Source organism: Pristis pectinata, chromosome 4 (genome assembly GCF_009764475.1).
Source record: "Pristis pectinata isolate sPriPec2 chromosome 4, sPriPec2.1.pri, whole genome shotgun sequence".
In the NCBI taxonomy this organism is placed as follows: Eukaryota; Metazoa; Chordata; class Chondrichthyes; order Rhinopristiformes; family Pristidae; genus Pristis; species Pristis pectinata.
This window is the reverse complement of record NC_067408.1, coordinates 90,365,152-90,381,777: the sequence shown is the minus strand read 5'-3', so window position 1 is coordinate 90,381,777 and position 16,626 is coordinate 90,365,152. Positions and strand designations below refer to the sequence as shown.

Sequence of the window (16,626 nt, the reverse complement as noted above, 5' to 3'; positions counted from 1 at the left end):
ATATCATCTACTGCATTCGGTGTTCCAGGTGTGGCCTCCTCTTCATTGGCGAGACCAAACGCAGACTAGGTGACCATTTCGTAGAACGCCTGCACTCTGTCTGTAACCATGATCTGCATGTCCCCGTCGCCAGTCACTTCAACTCTCCCTCCCACACTATCAGTGATATATGTCAGTCCTTGGCCTCCTACACTGCCAGGAGAAGTCCAAGTGCAAACTGGAGAAGTAGCACCTCATTTTCTGCCTTGGGACCTTATGGCCTAATGGCATGAACATCAAATTCTCCCACTTTAAGTAAACCAAATCTCTCCCCCCACTTCCCCCCCCCCCCCCATGCCTCTTCTTCCCTTTCCTAACCTCTCCTTTTTCTCCTTGCCTTTTTTGTTTGTTTCCTCTCCTCCCCTCTCCCCATGCCACCTACCTCCATACCTGTGACCCATCCCCTGATGGATCAGCTCTCCCCTCCTCCCCCCATCTGCCTATCACTATCTCTTACCAGCATCTACCTGTGCCCACCCCACCTCCCCTCTTTGGTTTACCTATCACTCTGTTTACCCCCCCCATATATATTGGGCTTCCCCTTTTCCTATCTTCAGTCCTGAAGAAGGGCCCTGACTCGAAATGTTGACTGTCGCTTTTTCTCCATGGATGCTGCCTGGTCTGCAGCATTCCTCCAGCACCTTGTTTTTTCAGCTATAAACCATAACATTCATTATTGATATTCTTCATGTCAGTACCTACACATTGATAAACAACCACACACATATACAGCCCATCTTATTGTTCACAGAAGCTAAGAACTGGAAAAAAATGTCAGAATGAATGTCTTATTTAATTACACTAATTAGGGAATATCACTGGAGGATATTTCACATTTTTTTTTTACTTCTCCACACAAATACTCTGTCAGGTCCCCAAGATTTCATTCACCAGCACAGGGATCATCCCCTAGATGGGGTATGAGACAATTCATGATTACCAGAGGAAGCAATACATCTCAATCAGCAGGCGTAGTTTTCTCCTGTTGTTTTGTAATTGCCATATTTTACATTGAGAATATAATCCAAAAAAGGTTAATTGATTGTAAAGAACTTGGGCATCCTGATATGATGAAAGGTGTCACCTTTTCTCTCTTCTCCTCAGCCATATGGTCCTTTGTTTTTTTTTCCCCCTCACTGTTTCCCTCTCCAATTGCAACCAGATAATCTCCAGCAATTTCTCTTTATTCTTTTAACTTCACCAGACTCCTCTAAGATCTATATTTGACCCCTTCTGTTCTTCATCTGCACATTACATAGAAATATAGAGATGTGTGTTTCAATGTACATGTGACTAATAAAGATATCTTATATAGAAGATAGGAACAGCAGTAGACCATTTGGCCCTTTGAGCTTGTCATATCCCTGGTTTCTCTTAATATCCCAAAAAGTAACAATCATAAAGGAATTATTCTAATCAACAACAGAAGTTCTCTTTTCAAACTATTTTAGTTACTTGTACTGAGAATGAAAGCAAAGATTCACCTTCTTCTAAAACTGGTCACCCCTGCCAGCACTGACTAGGCACCAAATTCAGACACTTAGTCATTCCCAGCGCAGCTAACCTTGCAAAGTCCTCCTCATTAGCAGCTGAAGACTGGTATGCAAATTGTTAAAGACATCCAGTAGACTAGTCAAGTAATATCCTGAAAGTCAAATTCACAGAATTATATCCTACAATGTGCCAGACTCCTCCAACACAATCTTTGGGTATATTCTGTCCCACCAGCAGGACAGACCCACCAGATATGTTGGAGGGTGGCATAAATGTAGGAGGTAAAAGCACTGGGAATTCTCAGCAATGATTCAAGGTTTCCTAAAGGCATCAGGTCAAACCCCTCCTGACTATCACCTATTGTTCACCCTCAGATGATGAATTACTACTTCTATGTTGAAGTCCTCTTAGAAAAAGACACAATATAGCAGGTATAGAATGTACTCAGGGTGGGGTCTTCAATGCTTTCTTGACAATCCAGAAAAATGTCCCAATATGTCCAGCTAACAACAAATAGGACAAACTAATCCCACAACTCACTCCCAATCTGTCTCCACCCAATTTTCAGCAAAGTGATGAAAGATGTCGATGACAACACCATCAAGTTGCACTTACTGACAAGCTGCTCACCAATGCTCAGTTTGGATTTTACACGTCTGTTTGGCTCAGTCTCAAAGCCGAGAGCTAAATTCCAGAGATGAAGTTAAAAAGACTGCTCTAGATACCAAAGCAACACCTGACTGAGTGTGGCACCAAGGAGCCCAGGTAAAACTGAAGTCAACGAGCATCAAGGGAAAACATTCTAATGGCTGTTGTTGTTGGAGGTTAACAACATTACTACAGGAGTTCCTCAGAGTGGTGTCCTTGACCCAGTCATCTTCAGCTTTCGTCAATGACCTTGTCTGTTGAGGACTGTGGGGGAATGGGACAGATGGGAATGCTCAGGAAGCCAGCGTAAATGGCCTCCTATATTGTTATGAGATATGAAACTCAATTCCATTCGCAACTCCTCAGCAAATGAGCAGGTCCATACTTGTATTGCAGCAAGATGTTGACAACATACTGCCATGAGCTGGTAAGTGGCAAGTAACAAACATGCCACAAAAGTGCCAGGCAATGACCAGTTCCATTAAGAGAAAGTCTAACCCTACTTTTGATAGTCAATGACATACCAGTGCTCAAGACACTCTCCATCAACATTCTAGGAATCACCATTGACTAGAAATTCAATTGGATCAGTGCTCTCATATACACACACACAATATATCTTCATTTTGTTATTTGTCACTTACTGTGCAACCCTGGGTGAATGTTTAGAAAATTATTTGGATTATCTATTTGAAAAGGTAAACACTTCAGCAGTTGCACCTCACCCACAGAACCTATCTTCATCCACATTTCTATAAAGACAAAAATAAAACTACACCCTTGAATATTGAATTTTTGATGTTCATCATCTATTTTGGATTATTGTAGATATGTATTTGGAATCCCCAAAGGACAAAACAAAACTTAGGGTCACTCAAATATTCATTGATCCAAGTTAAATGACTCTTCATCTGAGATGTTACAATCATAAAACTTCTGAATGAGTCTGAGTCTTTCTTTTAAAAATCATTAACATTGTCCTCAACAAACCCAAAAAACTGGAAGACACCAGCCTGTCTCTTGCCTTCTACTCCACGTGTTATGGGATTCCACCATCAGCTTAATCTGCACAAACTGCTGTTAATTCTTTGCTCACTCTAGGACAAGTAGTTGGCTGCTGCCTCAGTGGACAAGCCTCCAAATAAAATAATTGGCGAAGATCTCTCAAAGAAACATGGATATTTTTAAATTTGTGCAGTATTGTGTGCAGTTCTGGTCACCTAACTATAGGAAGGATATCAGTAAGATTGAAAGAGTGCAGAGGAGATTTACTAGAATGTTGCCGGGTCTTCAGGAGTTGAGTCACAGGGAAAGATTGAACAGGTTAGGACTTTATTCCTTGGCGCGCAGAAGAATGAAGGGAGATTTGATAGAGGTTTACAAAATTATGAGGGGTATAGACAGAGTAAATATGAGTGGGCTCTTTCCACCTAGATTAGGAGAGATAAGAACGAGAGGACATGGCTTTAGGGTGAAAGGGAAAAGGTTTAGGGGGAACATTAGGGGGAACTTCTTTACTCAAAGAGTGGTGGGAATATGGAACGGGCTGCCATCTGATGTAGTAAATGCGGGCTAACTCTTAAGTTTTAGGAATAAATTGGATAGATACATGGACGGGAGAGGTCTGGAGGGTTATGGACTGGGTGCAGGTAAATGGGACTAGCAGAATAATGTTTCAGCAGATTAGAAGGGCCGCATGGCCTGTTTTCTGTGCTGTAGTGTTCTATGGTTCTAAAAATCTCTATGTACACACACACAGCATGGATGTTTTGGAGGATACAGGTATTCTCCAATACCTCAGGCAAACATCCACTTGACCCTGGGGAGTGAAGAGAAGAAATACATCACCGGATAAGAGGAAGACCAAACTCACCCATGTCTATAGTTCATGCTTTTAAAACAGGGCCACTGACTCACAACCAAGAGTAGAAATGCTGCTAACTTACATCTCCCTAATACACGAGTGCCAAGGCCAGTTGCAGTGACCAAATCAGTTTGCCTTTGCAAAACAGTGAACAACTTCACTGAAGCCCTGTGAGAAGCCGAATGAAATTTTATTCTAAAATGCATTTGTTTTGTAGTTTGTACCATTTTAGGCTCTGGTGTTCATTTTATGAAGTAGTATATTTTTCTTGACTTCTTCCCATTTAGACCTAATGATAACACTTTATCAGTTTCCCAAAGGATATTCCACATATCAAGAGCAATTTCTCCCTTCCAAGTAAATGTTTAATGTAATATTCCATTGCCAATGATAACTTTTCAGCAATCTAATACCAATATTAATTTAAAATCCAATATAACAGAGCAACAGAGGAATAATTACTTAAACATAAGAAATTGATCGCATACCTTGTATACCTGGTCCTTACACAGAAAGGCAAAAGAAAATCTCATCTTCAATTGCCTCCCTCTTGTTATTCTCTCATTAACCTTTTCCACTGATCACACAGCTTGTTCCTCGCAGCATCTCACATCTCCCGAAAAGCACCGTAAACCCAACTTGATATGTAATTCATACTCAACTTTCCATTAAACCAGACAAATTCCTTATCAAGTTATTATATCATTATGTGTTGCTTCTTTGTTTAGTACCTTCACAGTTCGAGCCTTTTCTTTTGATGGCCAACGTTTCAAGAATCGTGGCCAACGTGCCTTTTTTGGCCAGTGGTTGGCAATTTCGATGGCTGGTACCAGCTCCACTTCCACATGTTGTTCTGTGGTCTCCACAGCAAGTCGTATGGTGGGGCCGACACTTTCCAAAATATTGACCTTTTCTGTGGGCCAAAACAGAGTTTTTCTTAACAAATAAGTAGATTAATGCTTGGAGGTAATATGCTAGTGTTAGGAAGAGAGATAAAAGAGAATGCAGAGAAAGGAAAAGGGCAAAGAGAAGATACAATGCAACAATCTGCAGATTAGGTCTACATAAATATCTTTGTAGTTGCACAAGGCACTAAGACAAGGATGAACACTTAGATATATCTAGGCAGTTTAAACAAACCTGAACAATAGTCTAAGGTGCCAGTCTTCATAACCACCAAAACATAATGAATGCAAATACAAAACAAAATTCAGAAGGAATAGGTTATGAGCTAGAAATAATATCATTTACTAGTGTAACATTTAGCACTTCTAGGTGACAGATTTTGAATGAAAAAACAATCAGTGAATGCAAACAGCATTTGTATGGCCATGCAATAATAAATTGTAGTGAAGTCTCTTCTGTGATGACAATGACACACACTGCCCCAGCTGCCCATTTTTGAAGGGATGAGGTCCCATGATTGTCGGAATCACTTTGTACTTGCTCATACTGGGAACTGGCACTTTAAAAAAAACATTCACTACGGCATACAACATTAGAACACCACTCTCTCATAATCTTGAATGAAACTGACAGTGCCACTTCAGTAATTATTTTTACCTACAGACAAGTTAAGGGCCTACCTTTCCTTTGCATCCTGGACAAAGATATTGTAGAATTTAATGTGCCAGAATAGTTGTGTCAATGCAATTTGCCCCATTGTGCAACCCAATGGTCTTAAAAATAACGGACAATTGATCCGAATCCAAAATAGCTTACATTTAGCATAATTGGAATTTTTACAATGTGATCCAGGACAGCTTAATTTATATCAGTTACAATTTGCCTCTCAGCTCTACTTGCTCAGTGCCAGTGGTGAAATAAAACATACAAGTATGATGTTGACAAGAAACTAATCAAGTGCAACATTTATGTATTATGAAAGTTCTCACCACAGGTGACTAATAGAGATCTGCAAGATGCCAAACAATCTGGCCCCACATGCATAGATACACACCCGGAATGAATTTCCATCTGTCATTGTGTAATTGGCAGCATTTCCATTGGAAGTTCCTTCTGGAGATGCTCTCTGGTGTGCGCTTGGCGCAGTTACTAGGCTATTACTCAAACAAAAAGGCTTGGAACTTGAGACAGTTGAAAAGGAACTTTTATTTCCCTTACTGTTTCAGATCTGTCCTTTCCAAAACTCAGCCTCATCTTCACCCAGTTAATGCAGTTCTCATGGCAACTAAGTGCACTGAAGTGGGCCACTTTGTTCACCAGCTTCAAATTGGAACCAGTTCACCTTGTGGGTTTTTCCAGTCAGAAACTATAAGCAAACCAGACTGAACAGGGAACAATAGGGGAAAAAATCTGAGCTAAACAAGTTAAAAGTTAAATTCTGACCATTATCTAAGATGATATGTTGGGGGGCGGTGGGGGGGATGCAGATTGAAGACACCTGTTGGGAACATCTGCAGTTCCATACCAAAGTGAAGTCCTGAACTCTCACACTGCTCTTTGGTGGTGATTTCCCGACTGCATTTCAATGCTGAACATTTTATGGAGTCCAACAGCAGAACATAAACTTGTGGCATTTCCCTATCACAGACAGTGGAAAATCTGCTTGCTAAATGTAAGCTAGGAGGAATAGCAACTCCATTCATTTAATCGAGTTATACAGCACAGAAACAGGCCCATCAGCCCAAACAGGCCCATCAGTTGACCAAGGTGCCTTCCTGAGCCAGTCCCACTTGCCTGTATTTGGCCAATATCCCTCCAAATCTTTCCTATCCATGAACCTATCCAAGTGTCCTTTATATATAGTAATTGTACCCACCTCCACCTCTTTCTCTGGCAGCTCATGCCACATACACACCACCCTCTGTGTGGAAAAACTTGCCCCTCAGGTCCCCTTTAAATCTTTCCCCTCAGGTCCCCTTTAAATCTTTCCCCTCTCACCTTCAAATGAAGTCCAAAGGCTGTGATGAGTAAGTATTAGTTAACTTATATTTTTTTGTGATTGAGTTTAATTAAATGCTTTAGAGTTGTAAGGGTTTCAGTTTTTACTTAAATTGTTCCATTGTTTTTTGTTAAATTGTTCTTGATTGTTTTGAATAAACTTTAAGCCAGAGTACAACTTACTTGTCAAAGATTCATCACTTGTTTTATGCGAAGGGCTTATTCATGCTATCGACACCCATCCCTTCCCCAATCTTACCCCTCATGTGACAGCATTACATTGCTCAGTATTTAAGATTTAGACTCCTTCAGAGATCATGTTTAAAACAGTACATACTGTACATAAAAGGAGGTCCTTTGTACATTTGTGAGCATGGTCAGTTCACCATTGACTAATGTCCAAAGTACCTTTACATACAGGTTTTTGGCCACAGGCAAGGTAACAGCCAGCCAGACTGAGATTTGGTTAATAAAGTTCATTACTGCTTTTTAAAAAAAATCACAGTAATTTCAGTGTTCTCATTGAATGATGTTACTTTAGTAGAATTGCATGTGTTAATCTGTTTCACACTACTGACTTCTGCTACAATTTCCTGCTCATAGTCATGGCTGTAAAACAAAATACTAAAAGATCAATAGGAATATTTCCCAAATAACCTAGTTATAGAATATTGTGTAATTTAAAATTATTGCAAAGTATTATGGAACCTAATGTACAAATGGATGGAAGGTGTACAAATAATTTTGAACGGCTCAAGATTCTGTACTCATGCCACTGAAGTGCAAATAATTGATCACTCATTGCACAACTACATATTCTAACATGACAGCCATTATGCTACGACGAAGAACTATCCTCAGTACGTTGCAATAAATGTAATTCTTTGCTAACGCATAACCTGTAGTGTATGAATCAAACATCAACACTGCCAGCTTTTCCTCCTCCACAGCAATGCTGGCTCCACTTTTTCTTATTATATTCTCTATTTCCATCATCTCTCACAGGTTGAACATGGCTATTTGAATGCTGATGGTAAGTTACAATAACATTGTAGCCATTTAACATTTTAAAGGTACCTCAGCTTATCCTGTGATAACATACATTAATTTATTGCCCAGATATTACAACACCTTTGACACTGCACACTCATTCCTGTAATTACAACCTACCATGAAATCACCTCATTAAAAGTCCAATGTGGTATATAACTGACTGGTGCATACACCAGTCTTCACCCCACTATTAAAAGCTGGCATTGATACAATACCTTTCAATGACCTCAAGTAATCCTAAAGTATGTTACAGCCACTGCTCTGCTTCTTAAAGTGTCATGGGATCCAGAACATCTACTTAAGAGTGCTACTAGAGTCATAGAGATACAGCACGAAAATAGGCTCACCAGGTCCACTCCAACCATCAATCACCCATGGAGGTGGGGGCCTTAGCTTATCCAAAAGACATCAACTCCAACTAGTGCCACCAACATTATATTCCAACACTAAAGGATATTGCAGTGAGGCTTGGAGAGGAGCAACACCAAACCAATGTATAAGGGAAGATACAAGTAGCAGCACAGGCTCAAATGGGGCAAATGGTTTCCTAGAACTGTGGACATTGCATGAAATTCTGTTAACAAGTGAAAGAGGAGAAAGAAAATATAGAAGTTATGCCAATTACCCACTCCTGGAATGTTTTTGAAAGCACCTCACACCTCAAAGTGTGCACAATTACATTCAGAGGTTTCTTCTGAAGATGACATTCTGGGCTAATTTGTAAACAAAAACACTAAAGCCAAGCAATTTTATTTCAAAAAAACTGGCAGCTCTCACCTCCCTCCTTCTCTAAGAACGCAAACTTTTTCCATTCCTTTAAATCAGGAAGCTTGATGCATTTCTTCACTATCCAGCCCTGATAACCACCAAAGTTTTCAGAGCAAAACTTTTTCGGGGAATCTCTCAATTTTACATACACGTGTGTGTCTCTCTAACAGGTGTAAAATCTCAGAGGGAGGCTGGGCACGGGTGGCAGAGTCCAAATGTCCATCATTCCTCCAAAACCCATTTAAAATAGCTCTTTGAAATTGTGTTTAGTACCAGAGACACTTGTATCCACCAGTACTGTTACCATAGTGTTATATAATGACAGACCAGTATTCACCACTACTGTTTGCATTTTCATGACAGTCTGTGCTGACCAGCTAGGTACCCTCGGGTCTAGAGCTGGTTATGGATCTAGACATGGTCTCAGGGGACAGAACTAAGCCTGACCGCGACCCTGGTCCCTGGGACTAGGCTAGCAAGGTGACTACCAATCGGTCCTTAGTCGATCATCAGCTGTTGGGTATTGGGTGGATTTCAAGAACCTAGGGAGACTGTGGGGAGTGTCGTTCTTAACCAAAGAGTTCAACTGTAGCCGCCACATCCCTCCTGTTTCAGGGTAGACAGGGTGGTGATGTTGCAAACTACATCTTTTAAAGATGTTGTGACACTCCTGTAGATTCCTATTCCTTCCTTCACAGGAAAATGGGCTTCTTCTTGTTACATCACATGGGACAGACAACTTTTCTTTCAGATATTGGACTTCCTGCACCAGACAAGATTGTTGATATCCATACCTCCAAACAACACAGCAATACTTCAGTGGAGTGTAAGCCAGATAGATTGGGAGCTGAGTTGATGATTTAAGGGGCCAGAATTCTTTCTATTCAGATCCAAATAATCACGAACTCAATGTCCTAATGAATATCACAATGAGGCAAACATGGATGCATTTGCCAGTGCAATTCACTAATGACATATGCATTCTTCACTGATTAAAGTTTCACTATTCATGGTCACCTAACCGTAGCTTTTTGCAACAGAATGGATTTTCAGGCAGCGAGTAAAATGTGTACCTTCAAATGTGGCTGGGCAAACAGACGTACCACTTTCCATGAAGTCTTAGTTTTACCTTTTGGTGTCCCTGAAATGTAGTGATAGCATTTGTCTTTAGGACAATATCCTGTGCTATGGCCATTCAGAAGTTCAGTACAAGTTGGCATTTACATACCATAAAGAAAGACAAGTTGAAGTTACCAACTTGGACATAATAATTCATATATTTCCATGCAAACACAGTGGAAACTAAAAGCACCTCAACCTATTTTAAAAAATTTTCCATATTCATTTTACAAAAGAAAACTCAGTGATGAATAGTAAGGATTTCAAGAATGCAGGTCACCAACACAAGGTCAAAAAAGAACAATCACTGTGTCTGAAGTTCACTAATCCATCAGAATTTTTATGAAGTCTGCCAACAACGCTATCATAACTTCCTCCTTCCAATTTTCTTCTAAGTGCATCAGGACTCTTTATATAGTTACATCAGTGCCTCAGCTAAGCGAGTATTCTTCATTTGTAAGTAGAAACAATGGAGATCATTTTAACTAAGATACAAAGAATACTGGGGATACTCAACAGGTCCGGCAGCATCTGGAGAAAGAAATATAGAGGTAATATTTCAGGTCAGTGACTCTTCTGATGAAGTTTCTGATGAAGGGTCATTAACCAGAACTTGTTTAACTCTGATTACTTCCAACTGTCACTAGAAACAGAGTCAACAAATCCGCCACATGTGCTAAAGAGGTCACTGCCTAAAAATGTTAACTCAGTTTCTCTTCACAGTTGCTGCTTAATCTGCTGAGTGCATGCAGCATTTCCACTTATTAAATTGCAGTGGGTTGACAAAACTTACACATTAAGCAAATAATCCATTATTAAGAAGTGATAACAGAGTACTCAGAACAGTATAACATGGTTAGGCCGAGTCAACATGGTTTTTCCAAAGTGAAATAGTGGATAATAAAATTACTGGAGTTTTGTAAGAATATGATTAACATAATAAAGAAATCCATTAGATTGGAGGGAGTGTGTATTTGTATTACTAAAAAAGGGTGTCTCATAAAAGGAGAAGGTTTACAGGATTGAACATTTTATATATATATAGATGGAGAATTGATTAAAAGACAAAAGAGTAGGAAAAGGTAGCAAGGCACCACACAGGTCAGTGCTGGGACTTAGCTATTTACAATCTATATTAATAACTTATATGAAGGGACTGCACATAATGAAGCTGTTTGCTAATAATATAGATGGGAAAGTAAGTTGTGAGGAGGACACAAAGTGTCTGCCAAGGAAAGGTGGAGAAATCGCAGATGGAGTTTAATCCAGACAAGTTTGAGGTTTTGCACTTTGGTGGGTCAAACGCAAGAGGAAAATGGCAGGACCCTTAGGAGCACTGATATACAAAGGAACCTTGGGGTGCATATTCATAGCTCCCTGAATGTGTCAACTCAAGTAGATAGGATGGTAAAGGCAGCATACAGCAAGGGCATTGAGCATAAAAGTCGGGAAGTCAGGTTGCAACTGTATAAAACTATAGTTAAGGCCACATTTGGAGTATTGTGTGCAGTTCTGGTCACCACACTATAGGAAGGATATGGATTGGAGAGGGTGCAGAAGCGGTTTACCTGGATTGCAGTGTATTAGCTATAACAAGAGGTTGGACAAACTTGAATTGTTTTCACTGAAGCGTCAGAGGCTGAGGGGATATCTGATAGAAATATATAAAATTATGAGAAGCATTGATTGGATAGATGGTCAGAGTCTTTTTCACCCTGGGTGAAAACATCAAGTACAAGAGGGCATAGCATTAAGGTGAGAGGGGGAAATTTAAAAGGAGATGTGAGGCAAGTTGTTGTTTTTATACATACAGACACAGAGGATGGTAGGTGCCTGGAATGTGCTGCCAGGGAGGTGGTAGAAGCAGACGTTTATGAAGCATTTAGACAGACACATGAACAGAAGGGGAATAGAGGGTATAGACTATGTGCAGGCATAGTGGGCTGAAGGGTCTGTTCCTGCTCTGTACTGCTGTACTATGAATAAAGACGAGGCTAATCGAATGTACAAAAGGATGGCAGATGATATATGTGAGGGAAATTGTGAACTCATCCAATTTGGTAGGATGATTAGATTAATAAATGTTGGTGTTGAGAAAAATTAGGGAATCCTTGTACAGAAACACTGAAGTTAATATGTAGATAAAGCAACAAATTTTGCCCTCTTTTGAAAGGGGGATGGAATATTAAAGTAGGGAAGCTTTGCTGCAAACGTTCAGGGTGTTGGTAAGACCATGTGCAGTTTTGGTCTCTTTGTTTCAGGAGGGAAGTACTTACCTGAGAAACAGTGCAGTGAAGCTTTCTCTAAATTGATTCTTGGGTACTATGGACTAACCCTATGAGGAAATACTGAAAAAATGTGGCCCTGTACTCTCCGGAGTTTAGAAGATTGAAAGAAGATCTTACTTCAACACAAGATTCTGTGGGGACTCATTAGGGATGAATGCTGTGAGGACGTTTCCCCTTGGTAGGAAAGCCTGGAACTAGGGACCTGGCCTTGAGGTAACAGTTGCCCTTTTAAGATTAAGATAGAGAGGGACTTTGTTTCTCGAAAGGGAAGCTTTGGAATTCTCTGTCGTGGGAGTTGTGGATGCAAAGTTATCCAGTACATTCAAAGTCAGATGGAAACTTTTGGACTGCAGGGCAATCAACAATTATAGTGATCCAGGAGGAATTGGAGTTGTGCCAAAGATAAGCAGCTATAATCCTACTGAATGGCAGAGCAGGCTTGACAGGCTACATGGCCTACTCCTACTTATCTTTCTGTAAATAACCTTACTGCTATCACCCACCCAACAAGCAATTCTTTTACTGTGACTGTGTAGATTCAAATTTTTGTTGAGTAACCTTAATCTTAAAAGCACCCAAACTATAGAGTTGATGTTTAAAATGAATGATGATATAGATATCTCACTTACCTTGAAAATTAGAAGACTGGATTGTGTTCTCAAGCAGGGTTTTGAAGATAGTAATTACTTTAGAAGGAACAATGTCACCTTCAATAGTGACATCTGGTTGGTGCCATTCTTGAGAACTCTTAAGGAACTGATCCACCTCCAACCATTGATGAAGCTTCTCAGGCTCTTGAACAGGTGAGATGAGCTTGGAACCACTCAATGTATAATAGCGCCACTGGCGCACCCTCCGTTCTGTATAGGCTGCCAGACCTCTCACCGGAATCATAATGAAGAGCTGTGATGGTGACTGAACCTAAGAGAAAGCAGGACACTGCTTGGAAACTATGATTCCCCTCCAGTATTTCACTCAGCATGGACAATTGAATACAATGAAGGAATCTGGGTATGACTACCAACACCATAAATCTGTGAATACTAATGTCTGAAATAATACTGATTAAAATAGGTATTTGCTGGAATGCTTTTTTAAGACTATGTCTGATTTGATCAATGACCAAAAGTCATCTGACCAAAACAATTCTAGGCTAACAATTTGGGTTTGCTCTTTATATCACTGTTATTGAGACAGCAATGTCATTAATGATCAATAGCTAGTTTGTTTGAGAGAGTCAGTCAGTGTACAGTAGAGTGTTAAGTGGGAGAATGTGTACACAGAGATAGCTTTAAAACAAAAGGATTGGAGAATATTAACTATCTGTAAATCAAAACTGATTTTCTGTCCACATGCAAATCAATTCCAATTTTTAATTTTCCCTTTTGCCCATGTTCCACAGCTGATGAGCCACTGACTCTTTACTGAGATTCAATACCTCCAGGTATTGTGCCCAAGTAGCCATTATTTGTGTTTGACTCAAGAGTGAATGTGGTTATGCTCTGATTGATGTGATTTGCCAAGAATAAGTCTGTGTGGTATCTTTCAAAAATTGTTGTTATTTTTAACATGTTTAAATCTAATGAGGGTTAATGAAGCCAACCGAGAACATAACTCTCAGCAGTAGATGCCTGCCTCTTATGACAGAACCCAGCTGATCAAATTATTTCTGATGAACAGAAAAAAAACGATATCGGGAAAAACATTTTTATCTTGCATCACTCTATTTGTTTCCCTACTACTTTTGAACATAGATCCCTCCATATAATGAGCCTTGCATGGGATTGTTTTAACAGAGGGAGTACAAAGAGCCATGCGTCGTGAAGTTTCCACAACAAAGCTTCTACTCCACAGTACTGACAACGTAAAAAATTATGTTTTGTTCAAGATCTGTTTACAGGTTATTCTTATCTCATTTTGTTCTTGTTACTAAGCTTTCTAAAATAAAATGTATATCAGGTAAGTTCTATTTTGTTGACAAGTTATTTTCACTAACGTACTAATAGTCTTAATCCTTGTATTATTGGCAATGGCTATAATCAAACATTCTGAAAAACAATATTAAAATTTGTTTTTTTGACTGTTAAGCTTGATATCATGAGTAATGAGAAATGCTCACATCAAACTCTATGAAGCTAACATCAAAGCACACACAAACACGGTGGATGAAATATTTGACTCAGTTTTCTTTCCAAACATCATGCAGGAAAATATCAAAACAATTACATCAGCAGAACATATTGAATAAATGTCTGTTCTCTATGCTCACCATGATCTTTGAAATAGTTTTTGTTGTTAGAAAATTATCTGTAATATACAAAGGTTTTGGCAAACAATACCAGATCAGACAGAATAATTCAAGGGCTTTCAAGCAAAAAGGGATCTTGTTGTAGGAAATGGTGGGGTACACAACGTTAACACATTTGGAGTATGAATTAGGGTGGACATGGAAAAGATCTTGAAATGTGGATAAACAAGGGAAAGATATTATCTAGTAAAAGTAGAAATATTCTGGGGCGTCAGAAAATGGATTTAAGTTGAGAGAATGGAAAAGTATTGGGATGAGAGGGTGGGGCTATGGGAGCTCATCTCCAGAATTGTACCTGGATGGAAGCATTCTGGGCTCGTTTCCCTGTCAGAATAGCTGACCATTTAGCCACAACAGCCAGCTGATCCTATCAAAATAAATGAAACATGATTTTTTATATATACTAAAAAAAAAGAGAAAAATGACATCAATTCATTAATTTAAAAAGTAAACCAGAGACACTAGGAAAAATGTTACGTGTTTGGAGAAAATCAGACAGACTGAGAAAATGGAATTTTTTTCTTCATGTGTATAAAATAAGACTAATTATACATCTTAATATAGGAAACATATCTTTTGAGGTCTTGCAAAGTAATTAAACATACAAGATAATGTAACTCATTCTTCAAACTTTTGTACAATCTACTTTTAATTCAAAATTACTTAATTCACTTTATCCAATTGTTATTAATTTTTGATTCAAATAACTAGACAGGTCAAATTACTGTACTAAAATAATCAAGCCAATTACATGAAACATAAAAATTTCCATTAATGGAAAATAACTACACAAAGAAAACTTTGAAAGACCAGATTATCATTTCCACATCAAATCGGAAACAGTTTATCTCAAAAGATTTGAACTATGTCTAGCAATATTAGATACTGGGCAGACATTGATGGGACCAAAAAAAAAACTGATGTTCATATGCTCCTATCAGCACTGTGGGCTGGTCAAAACGTCACACTGGATGAACTTACTTGACTCCTGCAGGAATGGAAAATAACGATGTTGCAAGCTATTTTCCTTTTGCCATTACAATTTTAATACAGTGGCAGTAATTTTCATCACAAGTGCTTTCAGCATCTTTCTAATGGCTCAGAGTTCAAATACATTTGGAAAGGGAGCAGCAAGAAAATACTTCAGATCTGCAGCAAAGGATGATTTTCCCTTACTTAGGGCCACATAGAATAACTGAATTGCATCCACCTACCAATTAGGACTCAGAAGCCTTCTTGGACAACAAACTCAGCTCAAGCAGCTGATTAACGTTTACCTCTCCTCTTCAAAAGGTGAGGATCTCATTTGACTCCATTGTACAGTAATTTCTCCATTTCATGCTCCATGTCTTGCTCCAAAAATAATAACAGGTTTTACTAATAACTATAATATACAAGAACAGTTTCATAGCTACTTGTACTCCCTTTTAATTTTATGCCCCTGCAGGTCTTGCAAATGGCAGGAGATCCTGAAGAACTGGATAGTGGTTTGTCACTTTGATTGAATCTCAAACAGCAGCCTTGCAGACCTATCCTCAAACCTTTACTCCACTGCAGACAGACAGTTATCCTCTTGGGGAATCGGAATAGCAATGCATCATCCTTGATTGTGGACCAATTTTCCTTTACGTCAGTGGTGCTGAGGTCGAGAGCATCAGGAGTTTCAAGTTCCCAGGAGTGAACATCACCAATAGCCTGTCCTGGTCCAACCATGTTGACTCCACAGCCAAGAAAGCTCACCAGCACCTCTACCTCAGGAGGCTAAAGAAATTTGGCATGTTCCCTTTGACCCTCACTAACTTTTATCAATGCACCATAGAAAGCATCCTATCTGGATGCATCACGGCTTGGTATGGCAACTGCTCTGCCCATGACCACAAGAAACTACAGTGAGTTGTGGACATAGCTTAGCACATCACAGAAATCAGCCTCCCCTCCAAGGACTCTGTCTATACTTTTCGCTGCCTTGGTAAAGCAGCCAGCATAATCAAAGATTCCACCCACCCAGGACATTCTCTCTTCTCCCCTCTTCCATCAGGCAGAAGATATAAAAGCCTGAAAGCATGTACCACCAGACTCAAGGACAGCTTCTATCCCGCTGTTATAAGACTATTGAATGATCCCCTAGTACGATAAGAGGG

The 16,626-nt window shown here is 39.5% G+C and overlaps 1 protein-coding gene and 1 long non-coding RNA gene across 7 annotated transcripts in view; one reads left to right on the top strand and one right to left on the bottom strand.

Moving 5' to 3' along the window:
* LOC127569948 (uncharacterized) overlaps window positions 1-4,764 on the top strand; it is a 58,865-nt gene extending 54,101 nt beyond the window's left edge. For both annotated transcript variants that reach the window (XR_007956270.1, XR_007956269.1), the window contains one exon: window positions 2,102-4,764. This is a non-coding gene — a long non-coding RNA (uncharacterized LOC127569948). The remainder of the gene's footprint in view (window positions 1-2,101) is intronic.
* mab21l3 (mab-21-like 3) overlaps window positions 1-16,626 on the bottom strand; it is a 39,842-nt gene that overhangs the window by 8,856 nt on the left and 14,360 nt on the right. For 4 of the 5 annotated variants that reach the window (XM_052015034.1, XM_052015039.1, XM_052015035.1 and 1 more), the window contains 3 exons: window positions 14,781-14,852; window positions 12,807-13,098; window positions 4,777-4,958 (listed from right to left, as the gene is read on the bottom strand). In XM_052015034.1, coding sequence (XP_051870994.1) covers window positions 4,777-4,958; window positions 12,807-13,098; window positions 14,781-14,852 — 546 coding nt within the window. The remainder of the gene's footprint in view (window positions 1-4,776; window positions 4,959-12,806; window positions 13,099-14,780; window positions 14,853-16,626) is intronic. The other variant, XM_052015038.1, reaches the window with a different exon arrangement.